This window comes from Macaca mulatta, chromosome 19 (genome assembly GCF_049350105.2).
Source record: "Macaca mulatta isolate MMU2019108-1 chromosome 19, T2T-MMU8v2.0, whole genome shotgun sequence".
Taxonomy (NCBI): Eukaryota; Metazoa; Chordata; class Mammalia; order Primates; family Cercopithecidae; genus Macaca; species Macaca mulatta.
The window spans coordinates 11,595,253-11,620,009 of record NC_133424.1 but is presented as its reverse complement, the minus strand read 5'-3'; the positions used below and the strand labels follow the sequence as shown (position 1 = coordinate 11,620,009).

The 24,757-nt window shown below is 53.2% G+C and overlaps 2 protein-coding genes across 12 annotated transcripts in view; both read right to left on the bottom strand.

Moving 5' to 3' along the window:
* Positions 1–11,137, bottom strand: part of CARM1 (coactivator associated arginine methyltransferase 1) — a 52,719-nt gene extending 41,582 nt beyond the window's left edge. For both annotated transcript variants that reach the window (XM_028839834.2, XM_028839835.2), the window contains exon 1: positions 10,786–11,137. In XM_028839834.2, the coding sequence (XP_028695667.1) occupies positions 10,786–11,005 (220 nt within the window). In that variant the 5' untranslated portion in view covers positions 11,006–11,137. The remainder of the gene's footprint in view (positions 1–10,785) is intronic.
* Positions 11,138–13,399: 2,262 nt separating this feature from the next.
* The window catches only part of C19H19orf38 (chromosome 19 C19orf38 homolog), a 35,916-nt gene continuing 24,558 nt past the window's right edge, over positions 13,400–24,757 (bottom strand). For 3 of the 10 annotated variants that reach the window (XM_077977437.1, XM_077977436.1, XM_015122892.3), the window contains 4 exons: positions 24,612–24,639; positions 23,131–23,174; positions 20,170–20,207; positions 13,400–13,955 (listed from right to left, as the gene is read on the bottom strand). In XM_077977437.1, coding sequence (XP_077833563.1) covers positions 13,806–13,955; positions 20,170–20,207; positions 23,131–23,174; positions 24,612–24,639 — 260 coding nt within the window. In that variant the 3' untranslated portion in view covers positions 13,400–13,805. Of the gene's footprint in view, positions 13,956–20,169; positions 20,208–23,103; positions 23,175–24,611; positions 24,640–24,757 lie in introns of all 10 variants that reach the window. The other 7 variants (XM_077977439.1, XM_077977433.1, XM_077977438.1 and 4 more) reach the window with 3 other exon arrangements.

Below are 24,757 nucleotides of genomic sequence, written 5' to 3'. Positions count from 1 at the left end.
CCTCTGAGGTAGACTGTCAAGATCCACAACTGACAGCCAAGGAAACTGAGGCACAAAGTGGTCATCGGGATGCTAAGGAGTGGGTCAGGACTTGCCAGCTGGCCCCTGCTAGTGCTCTTACCACAAGCACCACCCTGCCCTCAGCCTCCCTCTAAGCAGAGCCCCTCCTCCAGCATCCTGGAGTCCCTCCGCTCACTTTAAGTGATTGCTGATTTAGCGCTCCTCATGCAATGTCCCCAGGCCCGCAAATGTGGGACCTTGTGTTTATCTTGGGTGTCACCACATTCCCGGGCTCCTAAAACAGTAACTGGTGCACAGCAGATGCTCGGTGAATTTCTGCTGACCATTTAAAGCTGGCTGGATGGGAGCTACCATGCTATGGAGACCAGCGAGTCCACTTTCGCTGCATGTTTCTGGCTGAATAACTGAAAGGGTGGGTCTCAGTGGGCTGGGAAAGGTCGCCGTCCCCCCTGCTCTCTCTGCAGCTCCACTGTCACCTCACCTAAGACCTGCCATCTGGCTGGCCCCTCCCCCACCCCAGCCCTCCAGGAGGCTGCTCTCTGAGGTCACCTGTGACCTCCTGATCAGAAATCCAGTGACCGCCCCTTGGCTCCCACTCTGACCCCTCACAGCATCTGACCTTGCTGACCTCTCCTTCCTGCCCTTTCAAAGCTTCTCACCTGTCCCCAGAGAGGTGTCCCGGCCCTGCACAGAAAGTCCCCCAATCCCTTACCAGCCGGGGCAGTCTTCACTCCCTAATATGGTGCTGTCCTCCAGGGACTGGTATCCTTTCTCAGTCACAGATCCCTCTGAGAAGCTGACTGCAACCAGGGAAGGTTCTGCGCAGAAAAATGTGCAGAGAATCCACAGCTACACCATGGTCAGTTTAGAGCGCTTACTTGGGGCCAGGCACTCAGGGCAAAGCTTTTCTTTTTTTTCTTCTTTTTTTTTTTTGAGACGGAGTCTCGCTCAGTTGCCCAGGCTGGAATGCAGTGGCCGGATCTCAGCTCACTGCAAGCTCCGCCTCCCGGGTTCACGCCATTCTCCCGCCTCAGCCTCCTGAGTAGCTGGGACTACAGGCGCCCGCCGCCACGCCCGGCTAATTTTTTGTGTTTTTAGTAGAGACGGGGTTTCACCGTGTTAGCCAGGATGGTCTCGATCTCCTGACCTCGTGATCCACCCGCCTCGGCCTCCCAAAGTGCTGGGATTATGGGCGTGAGCCACCGCGCCCGGCCCTTTTTCTTCCTTTTTATATATCATAAGTCAACAAGCAAGCAGCAATTTTTTTTAGAGACAAGGCCTTGCTCTGTTTCCGGGGATGGAGTGCAGTGGTGCGATTATGGCTCACTGTAGCCTCAAGCTCCTGGGCTCAAGCAATCCTCCTGCCTCAGTCTCTGGAGTAGCTGGGACTACAGGCATGTGCTACCATGCTGGCTAAAGTTTCTTAAATTATTTTTTAAGAGATACAGTTTCACTGTGTTGCCCCGGCTGGTGGTAAATTCCTGGACTCAAACCACCCTCCTGCCTCAGCCTCCCAAAGTCTGGGATTACAGGCACGAGCCTCTGTGCCCAACTGGGGTGAAGCATTTTACATGTGTTTCCTCCCCTCCACGGAAACCTCCAGGGAGGTGCCACTGTCACCCCCTTTCAGGGAGGGAAAGTGAAGCTCAGAGGCTCATGCCACCGATTCTTGTCCTTTTACCCCTTTGCAAAACTGTGTCCAATTGTGAAGGGCTCATGGGACCTCCCCCAGGGGCCACCCACAGACCAGATTAAGAATCTGAGCTCTGGAGCCGCAGGTACCATGACTCACAGCTGTAATCCCAGCTTTCTGGGGGCCAAGGTAGGAGAATCGCTTGAGCCCAGGAGTTTCACATCAGCCTGAGCAACATAGTGACACCCTGTCTCTACAAAAAAAAAAAAAAAAAAAATTAGCCAGGCACGGTGATGCGCGCCTGTGGTCCCAGCCTGTAGAGAGGCTGAGAGTGGGAGAATCCCTTGAGGCTGGGTGTTCAAGGCTGCAGTGAGCTATGATCGTGTGACTGCACTCCAGCCTGGATGACACAGCAAGACCCTGTCTCAAAAGAAGAAGAAGAAAAAAATGCTAGCTCTGAGCTGACGGAACTGATGGAAGCCCCTCCCAGCCTCAACTCACCACCTCGAGCAGCCAGGTGTGCCCTCCATCCTGCCCCTGCTTACGTGGCTGCCTCCCCGGATGTCTCTGCAAACTCACCACCTCCCAGGTTCTCCGGCAGACCTTAGAAGCAGAGCAGGTTTCCGCAGAAAGGAGACACAGCTGCCACAGATCTTCCTGAGCCTCTCCACCTGCTAAATCCAACTGGCTCTGAGGTGTGTGAGGCCTGGCATCTCAAAGTCATCAGCAAGTTCACACCACACTCCAGCTTCTGTTGAAAGGCCTTGCCCTCCCATCTCATCCAGACCCCCCACACAGAGGGCCAGCGCGTGGTGACCAGGAGCTGCTCACAGCACTGGCCACTTTCCATTAAGATTTCACCTGAGGCCGGGCGCAGTGGCTCATGCTGGTAATCCCAGGACTTTGGGAGGCCAAGGCGGGCGGATCACTTAAGTTCAAGACCAGCCTGGCCAAAAGGGTGAGACCCCCGTGTCTACTAAAAATACAAAAATTATCTGGGTGTGGTTGCACGCACTTGTAATCCTAGCTACTCGGGAGTCTGAGGCAGGAGAATGGTTTGAACCTGGGGGGCTAGAGGTTGCAGTGAGACGAGACTGAGCCACTGCACTCCAGCCTGGGTGACAGGGTGGGAATCCATCTCCAAAAAAAAAAAACAAAAAAATCCTCGATTTAGACCCAGCCCTGTTTCTACTTATAGCCCCTACACTCCTCACAGGGGACCCTGTGCTCCAAGCCAGGTGGCTGTCTCCAGCCCTGGCCCACTCGAGCACCTCTCCATAACCTCTCCAGAAACGTCCTTCCCAACATTCTGGCCAGGTCCAGATCCTACCCACTGTGGCCAAGGTGACTCCCTGTATGTTCTCCCTTTGTCCATGGAAACTGGAACCCTAAATTCAGCTGAGCACATGGCCGCTCAGACGGAAAACTACATTTCCCAGGATCCCTTGCAACTGGCAGTGGTCATGTGACTACATTCTAGCCAACAAAATGAAAGCAGAACCACCTTGCATCAGCTACCGGGAACCTTTCTTAAACACCTGGATGTGACCTTTGCACCCTTTCTCCTTTGTCCCTTCCTGTGTCCTGCTGTCTGGAAGCCAGGGTGTAATGGCAGGACTCCAGCAGCTATGCTGAAACATGAGGACAAGACCTCACCTTAAGAATGGTGGAGGATGGCCCGGGGCAGTGGCCTGTAATCCTAGCACTTTGGGAAGCCGAGGCGGGTGGACTGCCTGAGGTCAGGAGTTTGAGAACAGCCTGGCCAACATGGCGATACCCTGTCTCTACTAAAAATACAAAAATTAGCCAGGCGTGGTGGCACATGCCTGTAGTCCCAGCTACCTGGGTGGCGGAGGCAGGAGAATCGCTTGAACTCGGGAGGCAGAGGTTGCAGTGAGCCGAGATCGTGCCACTGCACTGCAGCCTGGGTGACACAGCGAGACACCACCTTAAAAAAAAAAAAAAAAAAAAAAAGTGGAGGACCTGGATCTGGGAACTTCCAAGAGCCCAGGAGACTCTGGCACCTGCCAATCTTCACACTTTAGCATGAGACCACAGAAAATAAAATGTCATCGTGTTTAAGCCTTTGCTACTTTGGGTCTTTGTGGTGAACAGATAAACGGAATCCTGATCACCTTTCCAGTCACTGACCCACTTATATATGCAGTTCAGGTGGGCATCCAGTCGCCCTGAATGCCAAAGCCATCTCTGCTGCCTGCCAACCACATCACTTTGGCCAGTCAAGTTCTTTCATTTCTGTTTTTCCACTAGTAAAATGGGGTTGGCGTCTCTGACCTCGCAGAACTCTTTTTGTTATAAGTGGTAACATACAGTAAGCGCCACAACTGGCACAAGGGGCTCACACAGTTCAGAAGTGTGCTCTATTCGGCCTGAGCGAGTGGGACCCTTTGCACCCTAAACAAAGGATGCTCTGGTTTCTCTTTTGGTTGGGGCCAAGCTCCCCACAGACCCCAACTCCTGCCTGCCTCATTCATTTAACCCAGGGGGCTACAAGCTTTCCCTGCCTTGGGCCAGTGAGTAAATATTTCAGGTTTTGCAGAACACTGTGGTCTCAATTGAATATCGTTGTTTGTGGATTGGGTTTTAGTTTTTTTTTCCCCAAATCAATCTCTTAAAAAACGTAAACGCCTTTCTTAGCTTTGTATAAAAATAGGCCACACCGGGCACAGTGGTTCGTGACTATAATCCCAGCTACTTCTGAGGCTCAGGCAGGAGGAGGATGGTTTGAGGTCAGGGGTTCAGGGCCAGCCTGGGAAACACAGCAAGACCCTGTCTTAATTTAGCCAATTAAGGCAATTGCTTAAATTAGCCAAGGGTGGTGGCATGTGCTTGTAGTCCCAGCTACTTGGGAGGCTGAGGCCAGAGGATCACTTGAGCCCAGGAGTCAGAGGCTGCAGTGAGCTACTAAAATACAAAAAATTAGCCGGGCATGGCAGCATGCGCCTGTAATCCCAGCTAATCGGGAGGCTGAGACAGGAGAATCGCTTGAACCTGGGAGGCAGAGGTTGCAGTGAGCCGAGATCGTGCCACTGCATTCCAGCCTGGGCGACAGAGCAAGACTCCATCTCAAAATAAATAAATAAATAAATAAATACAGGCTGGGAGTGGTGGCTCGCACCTGTAATCCCATCCCAGCATTTGGGGAGGCTGAGGCAGGCAGATTACTTGAGGTCAGGAGTTTGAGGCCAGCCTGGCCAAGATGGTGAAACCCCATCTCTACTAAAAATACAAAAATTAGCCAGGCGTGGTGGCACAGGCTTGTAATCCCAGCTACTCAGGAGGCTGAGGCATGAGAATCGTTTGGACCTGGGAGGTGGAGGTTACAGTGAGCCAAGACCATGCCATTGCACTCCAGCCTGGGCAACACAGTGAGACTCTGTCTCAATAATAAAATACAAACACAGATTAAAAATGGGCCGCAGGCTCAATTTGGCCTATAGGCCTAATTTACACCACTGCCCTTTCCCTAGCTGCCCCCAAGGTCAAGCATTTTGAGTCAGCACAAGTTTATGTACAGTCTGGTACATGGTAAATGCTCAATAAATGACAATATCCATTAGCAACATGCAGGCACTACTGAAACACAAATGCCTTTCTGGGGTTACTAACTTTCTCTGTCCCCCAGCTGCCAGGGGGATCCCAGGAGTGTAACCAAAGGAAGTCACAAGGGCCCCCGGTTCAGTGACAGCAGGCCATTCTTCACCTTCTTTGGACAAAGGGTTTTTCTCTGAACTTTCCACCCCCTGGCAGCCCCCCACAAACTGAAGTTGACCCCTGACAGAGCCCAGGCTGCTGTGTAAGCTTCTTAGCCAAGGGGATGGGAGAGTCCTGAGAACCGGCCACACTGACTCGTGCTGACCAAGAAAGAAAACTAACACAGTCATTTCCAGAAAGAGCGCCACGGGGCTGGGGAAGCGAGAGTTTGTTCTGTTCTCTTTCCCGGCACCCCTCCCTGAGAAACTGCCTCCTTTCCAAGGGAGGGCAGCCTATGCCCAGGAACTCCAGAGGCCATGCCAAAGCTTCCTGAAGCCCAGGAAGAACACGCCAAAGGGCCTCCCCCTCTGCCCAGGGAAAATGGCCTGGTGTTGGTAGCTGCCATTTGGCCAATCTCATGGACGTAGGCCAGGGTGACTTCAGATGGCAAGAAGGGCTGGGTAGGGTAACTGTTCACTACAGAGTGACTGATACAGACCCTTCTGCAGCTGTCATCCTTCCCCTGGAGGGTGCAGACATCAAGGAACGGGGCTGGAAGTCCTCCTCGTCACATGCCTCTCCTGGACCTCCTATGTTAGGTACAGGAGTCCCTCCCATGGCCGGTGAGCCAAGACAGTGGGGCAGCCCTGGAGCATACGGGGCTCCTTCTAGAAAAGCTAGCTCATTCCCATGCCACACCAATGAACACTGCTGTCAGTAACATGGACACAAATGTTTATTGGCTAGGCGCAGTGGCTCACGTCTGTAATCCCAGCACTTTGGGAGGCCAAGGCAGGAGGACTGCTTGAGCCCAGGAGTTCAAGACCAGCTTGGGCAAAATAGTGAGACCCCCATCGCTAGAAGAAACTTAAAAATCAACCATGCGTGAGGCTGGTGGCAGTGGCTCACGCCTGTAATCCCAGAACTTTGGGAGGCCGAGGTGGGCGGATCACCTGAGGTCAGGAGTTCGAGACCAGCCTGACCAACATGGAGAAACCCTGTCTCTACTAAAAATACAAAAAAAATTAACTGGGCATGGTGGTGCATGCCTCTAATTCCTGTAATCCCAGGACTTTGGGAGGCCAAGGCAGGTGAATCACTCGAATCTGGGAGGTGGAGGTTGCAGTGAGCCGAGATCGCGCCACTGCACCCCAGCCTGGGCAACAAGAGCAAAATTCCATCTCAAAAAAAAAGAAAAAAGAAAAAGAAAAAAGAAAAAAGACAGACATCCAAGTTGTAACCCCTGGAATCTGTGAAGGTGACCTTATTAGGAAATAGGGTCTTTGCAGATAAGGATCTTGAGATGAGATCATCCTAGATATAAGTGGGCCCTAAATCCAATCCCCAGCGTCCTTATAAGAAAAGAACAGCTGGGGCCGGGCGCAGTGGCTCACGCCTGTAATCCCAGCACTCTGGGAGGCCAAGGTGGGCGGATCACGAGGTCAGGAGATCAAGACCATCCTGGCTAACATGGTGAAATGCCCTCTCTACTAAAAATACAAAGAATTAGCCGGGCGTGGTGGCGGGCGCCTGTAGTCCCAGCTACTCAGGAGACTGAGGCAGGAGAATGGTGTGAACCCAGGAGATAAGGCTTGCAGTGAGCCGAGATCGCGCCACTGCATTCCAGCCTGGGCAACAGAGCCAGACTCCGTCTCAAAAAAAGAAAAAAAAAAGAAAAGAAAAGAACAGCTGAGGTGGGAGGATCACTTGAGCCTAGGAGTTCGAGACCAGCCTATAACAGAGTGAGACTCCATCTCACTTAAAAAGAAAAAGGGCCGGGCACGGTGGCTCACGCCTGTAATCCCAGCACTTTGAGAGGCCGAGGTGGGTGGATCACGAGGTCAGGAGATCGAGACCATCCTGGCTAACACGGTGAAACCCCGTTTCTACTAAAAATACAAAAAATTAGCTGGGCGTGGTGGCGGGCACCCGTGGTCCCAGCTACTTGGGAGGCTGAGGCAGGAGAATGATGTGAACCCGGGAGGCAGAGCTTGCAGTGAGCCAAGGTCGCACCACTGCACTCCAGCCTGGGTGACAGAGTAAGATTCCGTCTCAAAAAAAAAAAAAAAAGGCCGGGCGCGGTGGCTCAAGCCTGTAATCCCAGCACTTTGGGAGGCCGAGATGGGCGGATCACGAGGTCAGGAGATCGAGACCATCCTGGCTGACACGGTGAAACCCTGTCTCTACTAAAAAATACAAAAAACTAGCCGGGCGAGGTGGCGGGCGCCTGTAGTCCCAGCTACTCGGGAGGCTGAGGCAGGAGAATGGCGTGAACCCGGGAGGCGGAGCTTGCAGTGAGCTGAGATCCGGCCACTGCACTCCAGCCTGGGTGGCAGAGCGAGACTCCGTCTCAAAAAAAAAAAAAAAAGGAAAGAAGAGGACACAAGACACAGGAGTGAAGATACAGGCAGAGACTGGAGTTTTTCTGAAGGATATCAAGCAACAGTTGGAGCCACTGGAATCTGGAAGACGCAAGGATTTTCCCGTAGAACCTCCCCAGGGAGTGTGGCCCTGCCAGTACCGTGATTTCAGACTTCTGGACATGAACTGAGAGACTCCATTCCTGTTGTCTTAAACCATAAATTTGACATAATTTGTTATGGCAGCCATGGGAAATTAATACACCCAGCACTGATCACCTCCAACTCCAGAACCCATGCTTTTTTTTTTTTTTTTTTTTTTTTGAGACAGGATCTCGCTCTGTCACCCAGGCTGACATGCAATGGTGCGATCTCAGTTCACTGTAACCTCTGCTTCCCTGGTTCAAGTGATCCTCCCACCTCAGCCTCTGGAGTAGCTGGGACCACAGGCGCAGGCACCAGCACATCTGGCCAATTTTTGTATTTTTAGTAGAGATGAGGTTTTGCCATGTTGGCCAAGCTGCTCAATCTCTTGACCTCAAGTGATTCGCCTGCGTCAACCTCTCAAAGTGCTGGGATTATAGGTGTGAGCCACCATGCCTGGCCAAGAACCCATGCTTTTTATCTCCATGCCAATGTTACTTAAGGATAAAGAGGGGCAGTGCGGTGGCTGACGCCTGTAATTCCAGGACTATGGGAGGCCAAGGAGGGAGGATCATTTGAGCCCAGGAGTTTGATACCGGCCTGGCCAACACAGTGAAAACCCTTTCTCTACAAAAAATACAAAAGATTAGCTGGTTGTGGCACACGCCTATGGTCCCAGCTATTGGGGAGGCTGAGGTATGAGGATCACTTGAGCCCTGGAGGTCAAGGCTGCAGTGAGCTGAGACTGTACCACAGCACTCCAGTCTTAGCAATGGAGTGAGGCCCTGTCTCAAAAAAAAAAAAAAAAAAAAAAAAGAAAGAAAGAAAAAAAAGGAAAAAGTGGGAAAAAAAATTCTTTCAGACCCCTAAAGATATATCATCTGGGACTGAGGATCTCTGAGGAATGTGGACTTTCTCCTTTTTATGAATGTTTCCGGTCAGGTGGGGTGGCTCACACCTGTAATCCCAGCATTCTGGGAGGCAGGAAGATCACTTGAGCTCAGAAGTTGGAGAGCAGCCTGGGCAACACAGTGACATAGCGAAACCTTGTCTCTAATAACAAAAAATGTTTCAGTTACCAATTACCTCTCAAAGAGAAGTGCTGTCTTAATAACAAATAATACTTTCAAGAGTATCAACAAAACAAAAACAAAAACACAAACACAAACACTAAATGTTACTCCAAGAGTAAGATGATAAGAACATCTCGCTATGTTGCCAATACATCTATAAAACCAAAATTGTTCCTAAAAAAAATTTTTTTTTTGAGACGGAGTCTTGCTCTGTCTCCCAGGCTGGAGTGCAATGGCATGATCTCAGCTCATTGCAACCTCCGCCTCCCAGGTTCAAGTGATTCTCCTGCCTCTGCCTCCCAAGTAGCTGGGACTACATGCCACTATGCCTGGCTAAGTTTTGTATTTTTAGTAGAGACGGGGTTTCACCATGTTGGCCAAGCTGGTCTCGAACTCCTGACCTCAAGTGATCCTCCCACCGTAGCTTCCCAAAGTGCTGAGCCACCGCGCCTGGTCCTAAAAACATTTTTTAAAGGTTTATTTAAAAATGATAGCCAACTCTCCCGGAACTCCTTTGAGGCTAAGCCCCGGGACCCTAGTTTTAGAAACGCTGCACCACTTTGCTCTGTTCAGGACAGAGTTGGCTACCAATGCTTGCCCAGTGAATAGGTTTTGCTTATGATCTGGGGTTCTGCTGAGCTGAGTGTCTGCCTAGAACTCTGAAATACCCTCCTTCCCTCTTCTCATCTGGGTCAAGAAGACCCAGGCTCTGCCCCAGCAAAAAGGGACGGCACCCTCGGGTGGCAGACACAACTCCTTTAGTCCACGTTTTCAAAGTCGAGGTGCAGGGAAAACCCAGTGTGAACGGACTGCTCCTCGGGCTTTCCTTTAATCGGGCTGTTCCCAAAGTGGCAAAAAATTCACACAGGACCCAAGCCAGCTAGAGGCCTCCTGAGGGGTTCCCCGGGGCATCAGTGCAAGAAGCCCCGAGAGACAAAGCCAAATGACACAGAGTAGCAAAATGTGAACGAGGAATCAAAGAAAACAGATAAGAAAAGGAGTAACAAGAAGAATGAACTACAAAGACTGGGAGCGGGGGTGGGGGGTGCTGGCAAACACATTTGTGATTTTCTTTCCCCCATAGTGAAATGTCAGTTTTGAAAGCAGCTTCGGAAAATGTAACCAGCTTCTCACATCCCCCAAAAGAAGACGGGAGGAGGCTGTTACCCCTTGCTTCGAAGCCCGGCATCAGGAAGGGGCCCGTCCCGTCCACGTTTCCACGAGGAGCTCATCCTGCGTCTCCCACCGTCCTCGCATAGGCCCTCTCCTCAGGTCCCTAAGTTTCCCACTCAGGGGTCCTGAACACCACGCCTCGCACAGCGGTGGAACTCGGTCCTCCCGGGCGCCACAGACCAGCGAACACTTTCCGACCGTCCTGAGCTATCCAGGGGGTCCCCAGAGGGATCCCGGGCCGCCCACGCCCCACCCTCCTCCCTGCAGAGGCGGCCACACCCGCCCCCGAGACACCCACCTCTCCCGCACCCCGGGCCTCCCTCCCCCACGCTTAAGCCCCCCACGCCTGGCGTCCTCCAAATTCCCCTTCCACTCAGAGCCCCCCACTTCCTGCCCACCCATCCCTCCCAAATCTCTGGCCCCTCACTCCCCATTTCGCGCTTCCCTGCTCACTCTGGGCACCTCGCCCCTCCAGCCACCAAGCACGCCCTCTTTTCTCTGTCCCCTGGCACCGGCCCTCCACGCTCCCTCCCTGCGGGCCACCGGCTCGGCCCCAGGGACCCCACGCCAGGCCCCCGCGCTCAGGGCCCCTCCCCGCCGGCCCCCGCCCCGGGCCGGCCTCGTGCGCAGCCCCGGCCCTGCGCCCGCCCCGGGGCCCCGTACTCACGGCTGTAGAGGGCGATGCCCGCCGCGTCCGGGCCAGCGCGCACCTCGAGGCGCAGCGCCTGCTGCTCCGCGTGCCGCTGGATCTCGCCGTTCGCGTCGCCGATGGTGAGGAGGCGGGCGCCGGGGAACACCGACACGGCCGCGCAGGGCCCCGCGCCGCCCGGGACCGCCGACCCCGCGCCGCCCGCGCCCGGCCCCACCGCCGCCGCCGCCGCTGCCATCTTAGATCCGGCTCCAGGCCCCGCCGCCGCCGCCGCTGCGCCCGGGCCCAGGCCGCCGCCGCTGCCGCCGCCGCTACCGCCGCCGCTGCCGCCGCCGCCGTGCAGGCCGAGGCCGAGGCCGAGCCGGGCAGCGCCGCCTGCCGGCCACGCGCCGCCTCACCGCCGCCGCTGCCGCCGCCACCGCCACCGTCGCCGCGACCCGGCCCCGTGGCGCAGCGCCCCCTGCTGGCCGCCCTCGGTGCGGGGAGCTAGTGAGCGAGCGAGAGGGCGCCCCGTGGGGCGGGACCGGCCTCGCCCCGCCCCGCGAGAACGGTCGCCGCTTTGTGAGGTGGCTCCACCGCCCGGGAACTGCGGGGCGGGAGGGTACGTCGGGGGCGGTGCTCGGGCGCGAGGACACGCCCCTCGGAAGACTGGGCCCCGCCCCCAGGCTGGCGCCTCATTAACGGCTGCTTTCGATTGAGGCTGTGCTGGAATGGCGGGGGCGGTGCTCGGTCGCGCGAACACGCCCTGGGCCCCGCCCCGCAGGAGCAGCCGCGCTTCGTGATGCGGCTTCCCTGCCCCGACATGGACACGCCCCTGAGACCGGGCCCCGCCCCTCGCGCCCTCTCGGCTTTGTGAGGCAGCCCGCAGGGAGGCGGGGCCCAGCCGCGACGAGGCCCCGCCCCCGTACCTGTCCGCGCCCTCCCACCCGGACTCGCTTTGTCAGGCGCCCCGCTCTGGGGACGGGCGGGGGAAAAGGCGTGGCCAGCGCCCGGGACACGCCCCCACCCCTTGGCCCCAACCTCTTACCCCGGCCCCGCGCACCGACCATTTCCGATGAGCCCTGGCCTCCAGGCGCAACCTGAGCCGGGTTGAAAGGACACCTCCCCGACACTCGACCGATCCTCCTCCCTTCCCCATCATCTCTGCCCACACTCCCTTCTTAATCCTTAATGTTTGTCTCCTTTCGCACAAGATATCCTTTGACCTCCTCCCCTCTGAGCCCCTCCTCCAACATTGCTGAGTCCCGCCGGGCCAGGCGCAGGGCCCCTCTCCCACCACACGAACCCGTCTTCTCTCCGCATCCCCCTTCATTTTGGGTGACTCCATCCCTTTTGGGCTTGGGCCACTTCCCAGCCCCAGCTTTAACTCTTCCCTAGACCTCATTTACGCCTCATTCTTTTTTTCTTTTTTTGAGACGGAGTCTCGCTCTGTCGCCCAGGCTGCAATGCAATGGCTCCATCTCGGCTCACTGCAACGTCCACCTCCTGGGTTCCAGTGATTCTCCTGCCTCAGCCTCCCGAGTAGCTGGTACTACAGGCATTTTTTAATTTTTAGTAGCGACGCCCAGCAATTTTTTAATTTTTAGTAGAGACGGGGTTTCACCATGTTGGTCAGGCTGGTCTTCAACTCCTGACTTCAGGTGATCTGCCCGTCTCGGCCTCCCAAAGTGCTGAGACTACAAGCATGAGCCACTGTGCACGGCCCCTTTTGTTTTTTTTTTGGTTTTGTTTTTTTTTTTTGTTTTTTGAGACGGAGTCTTGCTCTGTCGCCCAGGCTGGAGTGCAGTGGCCGGATCTCAGCTCACTGCAAGCTCTGCCTCCCGGGTTTATGCCATTCTCCTGCCTCGGCCTCCCGAGTAGCTGGGACTACAGGCGCCCGCCACCTTGCCCGGCTAGTTTTTTTGTATTTTTTTTTTTTTTTTTTTTTGAGACAGAGTCTCGCTGTGTCGCCCAGGCTGGAGTGCAGTGGCCGGATCTCAGCTCACCGTAAGCCCCACCTCCCGGGTTTACGCCATTCTCCTGCCTCAGCCTCCCGAGTAGCCGGGACTACAGGCGCCCGCCACCTCGCCCGGCTAGTTTTTTGTATTTATTAGTAGAGACGGGGTTTCACCGTGTTAGCCAGGATGGTCTCGATCTCCTGACCTCGTGATCCGCCCGTCTCGGCCTCCCAAAGTGCTGGGATTACAGGCTTGAGCCACCGCGCCCGGCCCCCCTTTTGTTTTTTGAGACAGGGTCTCACTGTGTTGCCCAAGCTGGAGTGCAGTGGTGCCATCACAGCTTACTGCAGCCTCGACCCCCTGGGCTCAAGCAATCCTCCCGCCTCGGCCTCCCAAAGTGCTGGAATTATAGGTGTGAGCCACTGCGAGGGGCCCTCATTCTCCTTCATGTCCCTCCACCCCTACGCCCTTGTCATTCCACCTCCTAAACCCTCTAATCCAAGTACTGTTGCAGAGACCCCGGCATGGCACTGCTGCACTCCCCACACCCCTAGGAGCTTCCGCATACACCACCCTGACTGCCCCTGAGAGATGCTTCAAATTTGGTGAATTCAGGCATGCCTCACCCCCCAGCCATCCAACCATGGGATCCAGAGGTCCCCAGCTTGAAGGATTCCACTCCATAGAGGCCTGGAAACACCTTGACCCGTGTTATAATTAATAACTTAAGCAAGCCAGCAGGCAGACACACAACACACCCAAGGGCACCCTATGCTCAAAAACCCAGCAGGGAAGGGAGGAATTCCAGGGGTGTGCAGAGACCTGAGACCTCTTATGGCCCAGCTGGGGGACAAGAAGGGGTCCTGACATCTTCTCTGGTGGTCCTGAGGAGCTGAAGGTCGAGAGGGGAACTTCCTGTTGTCTGTCCAGTGCCAGGCCCATGCCTGTGTTCCCTTTCCCACTCCTCTGTGATGAAAATCCCCTTCCTTTCCTCTGTGCAATTCCCTGAGAAAGCAGCCGACAGAACCCCCCTAGAAGTAGCTGGAAGGACCTCAGGTCCCCGAATGCCTGGAGACAGGAGGGGGCCCCCAGACCTCAGCCTCACTGGCAGGCCCGGAAAGTGCTGAATTCCGGGATCTCAGGCAAGGAGGACGTAGAAGTGGGTCTCTTCCGGGTCCTGGAGTTGCTGGGGGTGGCAGTGGTGCCTGAGTGATCATCCAAGGTGGCCAGGTCTTCTTCTGGCATCGTTTTCTTTGTCAATGGAAGAAGAAACACAGAAGTGGGTGATTTGGGGTTTCAGGATCTAGGGTTTCTCCATATTCTGAGCCTGAGACTCTGCCCAGCAGGTCTCCTCTCATCCTGCCTCCACCCACACCCACCTGTCCTGGTCTTCCCTTCTCCTGCCTTCCTCTCTGCTAAATTGGGGACCAGAGAGCCTGGATTCAAACCCCAGTTCCATCACTTTATAGCAGTGTAACCTCAGTTGTGTGGCTTAACCTCTCTATACCTCAGTTTCCCCTTCTGCAAAATGGGGAGAATGCTAGTACCCACCACTTCCTAGCGATTCTCCTGCCTAAGCCTCCCAAGTAGCTGGGATTACAGGCATGTGCCACCATGCCCAGCTAAGGGCTGCTATGAGGCTTAAAAGAGTAAAACAGATAAAGCAAATGGCACATCATAAGCTCTTCTTTGCTAAGTGAACACAACTGTTTTTTTTGTTTTGTTTTTTTTTTTTTTTTTGAGACGGAGTCTCGCTGTGTCGCCCAGGCTGGAGTGCAGTGGCCGGATCTCAGCTCACTGCAAGCTCTGCCTCCCGGGTTTTTACGCCATTCTCCTGCCTCAGCCTCCCGAGTAGCCGGGACTACAGGCGCCCGCCACCTCGCCCGGCTAGTTTTTTTTTTTGTATTTTTTTAGTAGAGACGGGGTTTCATCGTGTTAGCCAGGATGGTCTCGAACTCCTGACCTCGTGATCCGCCCGTCTCGGCCTCCCAAAGTGCTGGGATTACAGGCTTGAGCCACCCCGCCCGGCTAAACACAACTGTTAATATTATCTCCTCTGTTGGGCGCGGTGGCTCAGGCCTGTAATCCTAGCACTTTGGGAGACCGAGGCGGTGGATCACCTGAGGTCAGGAGTTCGAGACCAGCCTGGCCAACACGGTGAAACCCTCTCAGAAAAATATAAAAATTAGCTGGGTGTGGTGGTATAGGCCTGTAATCCCAGCTACTCGGGAGGCTGAGGCAGGAGAATCACTTGAACGTGGGAGGTGAAGGGTGCAGTGAGCCGAGATCCTGGCACTCCACTCCAGCCTGGGGAACAGAGTGAGACGTTGTCTCAAAAAATAAATAAATAAAAAATGAATAATATTGGCCTGGCGCAGTGGCTCACGCCTGTAATCCTAGCACTTTGGGAGGCCGAGGCAGGAGAATGGCGTGAACCCGGGAGGCGGAGCTTGCAGTGAGCTGAGATCACGCCTCTGCACTCCAGCCTGGGTGACAGAGCGAGACTCTGTCTCAAAAAAAAAAAAAAAATAATAATAATAATAATAATAAAAATAAAAAATAAATAAGGCCAGGCACGGTGGCTCATGCCTGTAATCCCAGCACTTTGGGAGGCCAAGGTGGGCGGATCACAAAGTCAGGAGTTCGAGACCAGCCTGGCCAACGTAGTGAAACCCCGTCTCTACTAAAAATACAAAAAATTAGCCGGGTGTAGTGGCGAGCACCTGTAGTCCCAGCTACTCAGAAGGCTGAGGCAGGAGAATGGCTTGAATCCGGGAGGCGGAGGTTGCAGTGAGCTGAGATCACACTATTGCACTCCAGCCTGGGTGACAGAACGAGACTCCGTCTCAAAAAAAACAAATAAATAAAAAATAAAAATAAAATAAAATAAATAAATAATATTATCTCCTCTTCCCTTCCCATTTTGGGCAAAACATTCCTCAAAAGTCTACCACCTCTTCTGCCTTGGAGGTTTCTGACTCTGATCCTAGTTAAGGAGAGATGAACTTCTAGAACTGAAGCTACTCAGTTGACATCAGTCTGGGGATTCCACCCACAGTCCTATTCCTCCCAAGCTGGGTGACCCTAGGCCCATTATCAGCCTCAATGTCCTTGTTTGTAAAAAGAAAATAGTGGATCCCACCTGAAAGGGTGTTACAAAGTTGCATATCAGACACCCTCAGCAAGGTAATGGGGAAAGCTAGAGACAGGTCAGCTGCTGCCTTATCATTTCAGCCAACAACAAAGCTGTATAAGGCTTCAAAAGGAAACCAGAGTGAAAGCAGAGATTCCAAAAGAAATCTGCATACTCATGGTCATGGCAGGGTTCTGCACACTAGCCAAAAGGTGGAAACAACCCAAGTGTCCGTCAACAAAACTTGGTGCATCCATACAATAGAATACGATTCCTTTTTAAAGGAAGAACAGGCCGGCAAATCCCAGCACTTTGGGAGGTCGAGGCGGGAGGATTACCTGAGGTCAGGAGTTCGAGACCAGCCTGGCCAACATGGTGAAACCCCGTCTCTACTAAAAATACAAAAATTAACCGGGCATGGTGGCAGGCGCCTGTAATCCCAGCTACTCGGGAGGTTGAGGCAGGAGAATCGCTTGAGCCTGGGAGGCGGAGGTTGCGGTGAGTCAAGATCATACCACTGCACTCCAGTCTGGGCAACAGAGTGAGAACCGTGTCTCAAAAAAAAAAAAAAAAAAAAAAAAAGAACTTTTTTTTTTTTTTTTCAGATGGAGTTTCACTCTTGAACCCAGGAGGCAGAGGTTGCAGCAAGCCAAGAGCACACCACTGCACTCCAACCTGGGCAACAAAGTGAAACTGTATGTTAAAAAAAAGACATCCCAGCACTTTGGGAGGCCAATGCAGGTAGATCATTTGAGGTCAGGAATTCAAGACTAGCCTGACAAACATGGTGAAACCCCATTTCTACTAAAAATACAAAAGAAAAAAATTAGCTGGGCGTGCTGGTGCTCGCTTGTAATCCCAGCCACTTGGGAGGCTGAGGCAGGAGAATCGCTTGAACCCAGGAGGTTGAGGTTGCAGTGAGCCAAGATGACGCCACTACACTCCAGCCTGGCTACAGAGCGAGAGTCCGTCTCAAAAAAAAAAAAAAAAAAAATTTAGCCAGGCATGGTGGCAGGTGCCTATAATCCCAGCTACTTGGGAGGCTGAGGCAGGAGAACCACTTGAACCCAGGAGGTTGCAGTGAGCCGAGATCATGCCACCCTTTACTCCAGTCTGGACAAAAGAACAAACTCTATCTCAAAAAATTAATAAATAAAATAAAATTTAAAAATAAAAATAGGCTGGGTGCGGTGGCTCAAGCCTGTAATCCCAGCACTTTGGGAGGCCGAGACGGGCGGATCATGAGGTCAGGAGATCGAGACCATCCTGGCGAACACAGTGAAACCCCGTCTCTACTAAAAAAATACAAAAAACTAGCCGGGTGAGGTGGCGGGCGCCTGTAGTCCCAGCTACTTGGGAGGCTGAGGCAGGAGAATGGCGTAAACCTGGGAGGCGGAGCTTGCAGTGAGCTGAGATCCAGCCACAGCACTCCAGCCTGGGCGACAGAGCAAGACTCCGTCTCAACAACAACAAAAAATAAATAAAAAATAAAAATAAAAATAAGAAAAATAAATAAAAAGAAGAAAAATAAATAAATAAATAAAAATAAATTAGCCGGGCATGGTGGTGGATGCCTGTGGTCCCAGCTACTCAGGAGGCTGAGGCTGGAGGATCTTTTGAGCCCAGGTGATCAAGGCTGCAGTGAGCTATGATGGTGCCACCGCGCACTGCAGCCTGGGAGACAGGGCAAGACCCTGTCTCAAAAAAAAATTGGCAGGGGTGGTAGGTGAAGGTACAGATCCACCTCTGCGTGTGTTTGCCACATGCAGCTGCTAACAGTGGTTACCTGCATGTCTGCAGAAAGGAATACCAATGGATGAAGAAGTGTGACTTAGTAAGAAAACTTTATTGTATATTTTGACAGGTGAATGTTTTTCATACTGACATTTTTTGTTTGTTTGAGACAAAGTCTTGCTCTGTCACCCAGGCTGGAGTGCAATGATGCAATAATAGCTCACTGCAGACTCAACCTCCCAGGCTCAAGCAATCTTCCCACCTCAGCCTCTTAAAGTGATGGGATTACAGGCATGAGCCACCACGCCTCGTCCTTAAGAAAAAAACAAAAAACAAGTAAAAAACAAATAAAAGGCTGGGCACGGTTGCTCACGCCTGTAATCCCAGCACTTTGGGAGACCAAGGCAGGTGGATCGCCTGAGGTCGGGAGTTGGAGACCAGGCTGGCCAACATGGTGAAAAACCATCCCTACTAAAAATACAAAAATTAGCCAGGCGTGGTGGGGGGCACCTGTAATCCCAGCTACTCAGGAAGTGGAGGCAGGAGAATCGCTTGAATCCAGGAGGCGGAGGTTGCAGTGAACCGAGATCATGCCACTGCCCTCCAGCCTGGGTGACAGAGCAAGACTCCATCTCAAAAAACAAACAAACAAACAAAAATAAATAAATAAAAACTACCTCAAAAAGTGGGGAGAGGGGGCATCACCAGGCTGGTATTCTGCGCAGTGTGGATTCTCATGGAAACATTTAAATCGAGCCCTGCCTGCCGGGTTTTTCTTATGGCCTCAGGATTTATTCTGGAAGCAAAGACCTCAGAGGGCTGCACGGGCCCATGCCAAGCCCCCTTCCTTCCTGCCATCTGTATCCCGGGCACTCCTAGTCTATCTCTAGAACTGACCTCTCTCCGGAACTGCAGACTCCCCTCTCCATCTGCTCCCAGGCCGTGGACGACTCTACGCTTCTGACCCTCCAAGCCTCGCCCTCCTTGGCCTCCCTCTTCTCCTTTGGCCCCCTCATCAAAAACGAGCTCTGTGCTTTCTCTCCCCTAACCTGCATCTGATCACTTCTTCGAACTCCACTGCCAACATTTTGGGCCAAACCACCCACCCCTTGGTGCACCCTTGGCCCTGCTCTTCAGTCTCCAGGCTCCTGCCTTCCCCTGATCCCTGCTTTCCCCAAATCTGTCCTCCCTGCAGAAGCCACCAGAGGGCGCCTGTATGCACCTGAATCCGGTCCCCTCCCTCCTATACTGGGAACCCTCCCAGGCTCCCAGCTCAATAGCGGTCAAGTCAAAGCTCCCCATGGGGTCCCCTCCGACTCCTCGCTCCACCCCAGCTTCCTGGGCTGTGCCAAAAATGTGTCCTCAGCCTGGATCAATCATCCCCAATCTTCCCCACCTCCTGCTTGTCACCCATCTCAGACTTTCCTGATCTCCTGTCTAAAGCAGCTTCTGCAGCCAGCCAGCATGGTGACTCACGCCTGTAATCCCAGCACTTTGAGAGGCCGAGGCGGGTGGATCACCTGAGGTCAAGAGTTTGAGACCAGCCTGGCCAGCATGGTGAAACCCCGTCGCTACTAAAAATACAAAAATCAGCTGAGTGTGGTAGCACGTTCTTGTGATCCCAGCTACCTGGGAGGCTGAGGCATGAGAATCACTTGAACCCGGGATTCGGGAGTTGTGTGAGCCAAGATCATGCCACTACGCTCCAGCCTGGGCAACAGAGCTAGACTCCGTCTCAAAAAAATAAAAAAAAATTCCTCCCCTCTGCTTTTGGGGGATATTGTTCCCCAACGTCACACAGTGTCAGAGCTGAGATTTAAACCTGGGTCTGTGGGACTCTCTGCACAGCTACATTTTGGGGTAATCTTGGCATTTTTACTTTTTTATTTTTATTTGTTTCTTTGTTTGAAATGGAGTTTTGCTCTTGTAGTCCAGGCTGGAGTGCAATGGCTCAAACTTGGCTCACTGCTACCTCCACCTCCTGGGTCCAAGTGATTCTCCTGTCTCAGCCTCCCAAGTAGCTGAGATTACAAGCATGCACCACCACGCCTGGCTAATTTTTTGTATTTAGCAGAGATGAGGTTTCACGATATTGGTCAGGCTGGTCTCAAACTCCTGACCCGCCCACCTTGGCCTTCCAAAGTGCTGGGATTACAGGCGTGAGCCACCATGCCCAGCAACTTCATTTTCTTTATACCCAGAGGGGACTGATCACAGCATGCATCAGATTGTCACAAGTCTCCATGAATAACCTCAGAGAGGCCACCAGGTCACCCGGAGTCCTCTGTCACCATTCTGAGGGGCAGTAAAGACTGAGACCAAAGGCAGCACTGACCAGGCCAGGACATACCCCCAAGAGGCCTGCCTGTGGCCACACAACAGCCTGACGTCACCACCTTCAATCCCCACACCCCCTGGGATTTTTCAGAGCCAACGCTTGGCTCACCAAGTCCCTGTTTAGTGATTCTGGGCTTTTCTTTGCCCCCCGCAGCTTAGAAACAGCAGGTCAACTTAGCCTCGTGGTGCCCCTTGAGCCCGCCCCATTCTCCAGGTAGGACGGTCAGCAGAAAACTGGTTCCAAGAAAAAGAACCACTCACCCCAGAGACGGTAAACAGGGAGTTATCGAAGGACATGTCTGAAACAGAAAGAGAAAGAAAACCCAGGACTGGGGACCAGTTGTAACTTCCCTGCTCCCTGCCATCCCCGCCCACAGGGAAGCAATTGGGGTCCATCTCCCAGCATCCTCTATGGCGCCCTTTCAACCCATTCTGCATGGTGAACTGTTCACAGCTACAAACGGAACCGAGTCCTTCTACACACAGCCTTCCTAGGGGGGATCTCACTGCCCTGGGGAAAATGGGAATCTTATCTCAGGCCTTCCAGAAGGAGCACCTGCCAGCTCCTCCTCCTCCCCAGGCTCTCCTCCAATTGCTCCATCACCTATTTTTTTGTTTTTTCTCGTTTTTGAGAAGGAGTCTCACTCTGTTGCCCAGGCTGGAGTGCAATGGCGCAATCTTGGCTCACTGCAATTTCTGCCTCCTGGGTTCAAATGATTGTCCTGCCTCAGCATCCTAATAGCTGGGATTACAGGCATGCACCACTACACTCAGCTAATTTTTATATTTTTAGTAGAGATTGGGATTCACCATGTTGGCCAGGCTGGTCTCGAACTCCTGGCCCCAAGAGATCTGCCTGCCTCGGCCTCCCAAAGTGCTGGGATTAGAGGCGGGAGTCACTGCACCTGGCCTCCATCACCCATTCTTGTAGGTCTCTGCTTAAACATCACTTCTAGCCAGGTGAGGTGGTTCACGGCTGTAATTCCAATGCTTTGGAAGGCCAAGGAGGGAGGATCACTTGAGCCCAGGAGTTCAAGACCAGCCTAGGCAACACAATTCTTTGTCTCTAGAAAAAAAAAATTTAAAAAGTAGCTGAATGTGGTGGTGTGTACCTGTGGTCCCAGCTACTCAGGAGGCTGAGAGGGGAGGATCACTTCAGCCTAGGAGGTCAAGGCTGCAGTGAGCTATGATTGAGCCACTGTGCTCTTGTCTGGGTGACAGAGCAAGACTCTGTCTCAAAAACAAAGACAAAAACAACAAAAAACAGGGCTGGGCGCGATGGCTCATGCCTGTAACTGCCTGTAATCTCAGCACTTTGGGAAGCTGAGGTGGGTAGATACCTGAGGTCATGAGTTCGAGACCAGCCAGGCCAACATGGTGACACCCTACCTCTACTAAAAATACAAAAATTAGCTGGGCATGGTGGCTCACGCTTGTAATCCCAGCTACTCGAGAGGCTGGGGCAGGAAAATCGCTTGAACCCGGGAGGCAGAGGTTACAGTGAGCTGAGATCAGGCCACTGCACTCCAACCTGGGCAACACAGCTAGACTGTGCCTCAAAAAAAAAAAAAAAAGGAGGCCAGGCGCAGTGGCTCACGCCTGTAATCCCAGCACTTTGGGAGGCCGAGGCGGGTGGATCACCTGAGGTCGGGAGTTCGAGACCAGCCTGACCAACATGGAGAAACCCCGTCTCTACTAAAAATACAAAAATTAGCTGGGCGTGGTGGCGCATGCCTATAATCCCAGCTACTAGGGAGGCTGAGGCAGGAGAATTGCTTGATCCTGGGAGGCGGAGGTTGTGGTGAGCCGAGATTGTGCCATTGCACTCCAGCCTGGGCAACAAGAGTGAAACTCCGCCTCAAAAAAAAAAAAGCAAAGCATCACTTCCTCAGGGGACCACCTGCCTTATCCCAGACACAGTCTGGTGCTACCACAGGCTGTTCCCCATTGGAGAATGGGCTTGTGCACAGAGCGCACATCTGTCTTGGTTATAAAAGGACCCTCCCAGACCTCAGCACACAGGAAGTGCTCAATAAATGTGTGTGTCAGACCAGGAATGAAATACAGAGAATACATTTCTCTGCTTGGGGTGCCTTCAAGAGAACATCCTACATGACAGACTGGCTGCCTCTCACCCCCTTGGGGAAGCTGGCAGAATGACATGCTCTGGAAGGCAAGTGTGGCCCCGGAGTCCCCGAGATAGACACGGTCCTTTCCCCATGGAGCTGGCTGTCCAGCAGAGGAAATGAGTATTAAATATGCAAGCACCCAATGGTCACTTAATTGTTTCATTTTTGTTTCTTTCTTCCTTTTTTTGAGGTTCTTTTTTTTTTTTTTTTTCGAGATGGAGTCTCGCTGTGTCTCCCAGGCTGGAGTGCAGTGGCGTGATCTCGTCTCACTGCAAACTCTGCCTCCTGGGTTCACTCCATTCTCCTGCCTCAGCCTCCCAAGTAGCTGAGACTACAGGCGCCCGCCACCACGCCCGGCTAGTTTTTTTTTTGTATTTTTAGTAGAGACGGGGTTTCACCATGTTAGCCAGGATAGTCTCGATCTCCTGACCTCGTGATCCACCCTCCTCGGCCTCCCAAAGTGCTGGGATTACAGGCTTGAGCCACCGCGCCCGGCCCATTTTTGTTTCTTTCTTCCTTTTTTTGAGGCAGAGTCTTGCTCTGTCACCAGGCTGGAGTGCAGTGGTGCCATCTTGGCTCACTGCAACCTCTGCCTCCTGGGTTCAAGCGATTCTCTTGTCTCAGCCTCCCAAGCAGCTGGGATTACAGGCACGCGCCACCACGCCCAGCTAATTTTCGTATTTTTAGTAGAGACAGGGTTTCACCACGTTGGCCAGGATGGTGTCGATCTCCTGACCTTGTGATCCGCCTGCCTCGGCATCCCAAAGTGTTGGGATTACAGGCGTGAGCCACCGCACCAGGCCACCTAATTGTATTTCTACCAAGGGGTAAGAAGAATGGTCGGTCCTGGGGTCCTGTAAGTAGCAGGCACAGACCCTGTCTAGGGAGTCAGGGAAGGCTTCCCAGAAGAGGTGACCTTTAGGTTAAGTTAAAGGAGAGAAGGTGAGAACCCAGGGGAAGAGGTGGTGAGGGTGTGTTTTGACCCTAAAGGGAACAAGCAGTCACAGAAATTTGAGTGGCGTGTGATGAGGTCTGATGGCATTTGGAGGTGTAATCCTTTCCCCACCGGAGTCAGGAGTGTGGAGGCACAGACCTGGGCTGTTGAAGTTAATCTGGGCCCAGCAGGATTCTCGATCTCTGCAAAGGAATTCAGGAGAAAGTGACAGGGACCAGGGTTGCCCCTTGAGTCAGGAGGCTTGATTGGGAAAGCTCTAGCCCCAAACCACAACCATAACATAGCCTTTGCTCCCCACCCACTGACCGATGGGTCTTCCTCACAGAAAAGCAGTAACATCCTGATTTCTGGAGCTGTCACACTGTAGGACAGCCCCTCGGCCGGGGAAAGAAAAAAAACATGGAAATTCTCTTGGGCCAGGTGCGGGGGCTCACACCTGTAATCCCAGCACTTTGGGAGGCCGAGGCGGGGGATCACTTGAGGTCAGGAGTTCAAGACCAGCCTGGACAACATGGTGAAACCCCATCTCTACTAAAAAATACAAAAATTAGCCAGGTGTGGTGGTGCATGCCTGTAGTCCCAGCTACTCCAGAGTCTGAGGCAGGAGAATCTCTTGAACCCGGGAGGCGGAGGTTGCAGTGAGCTGAGATTGCGCCACTGCACTCCAGTCTGGGCGACAGAGTGAGACTCCGTCTAAAAAAAAAAATACATATATATATTCTTCTGGGTAGGAGGTCCACAGCCAGGTGAAGCTGGGATTCAATCTCCAGAGCAGGTCTTTACCACCAGGCAGCAGGATGTCTCCCCACTCTCAGAGGAGAGAAACTAAGGCCAGGGCCAGTTAGGACATCCTGGCGCCCAGGAACCTGGGCCATTGCCTACAGTGCAATTGGGCATCGCACAACCCCAGGGGCATTTTTTTTTTTTTTTTTTTTTTTTTTGAGACGGAGTCTCGCTCTGTCACCCAGGCTGGAGTGCAGTGGCACCATCTCCACCCACTGCAAGCTCCGCCTCCTGGGTTCACGCCATTCTCCTGCCTCAGCCTCCCGTGTAGCTGGGACTACAGGCGCCGGCTACCACGTCTGGCTAATTTTTGTATTTTTAGTAAAGACGGAGTTTCACTGTATTAGCCAGGATGGTCTCGATCTCCTGACCTCGTGATCCGCCCGTCTCGGCCTCCCAAAGTGCTGGGATTACAGGCGTGAGTCACGGCGCCCGGCCACCCAGGGGCATTCTTTAGAAACTGCTTGTGGGTATCTAGAGTGATTGTGACCATTTTCTGGCAGCTGGGGGTAAAGGGGTATGGGGAAGGGCCTTTCCCTCGGCAAACTGCTCGCTCTGTGACTCAGCGCTGAGCCTCAGTCCTCTCTTCTGTAAAACAGGGCTATTCATAGTGCCTGTTTCCAGGGCTGCCATAAGGATAAGGAGCTCCAGCTTCAGAGAGTCCTAGCACAGTCCTCCAGCACACAGGAGGCACTTAATAAATGGCACCTGTTTCCATTATGCAGCATGCCCACCAGGAGGCGCTGTTTGTGGGGGGGCATGGAGTGCCCACCCCGCCAGGGAAGTGTCCTTCTATCCCCAAACCTCCCTCTGTGGGTCTCCAAGGATGATCTCACCTTTTCTTCTGTAAATTTTTGAGTTTAACTGGAACAAAAAAGAAATGAGCATGTGTTAAGATTTTGGTCCTAACCGTATCCGGCAATTTCTGTTTTTTTTTTTTTTTTTTTCTTAAGACAGAGTCTCACTTTGTCACCCAGGCTGG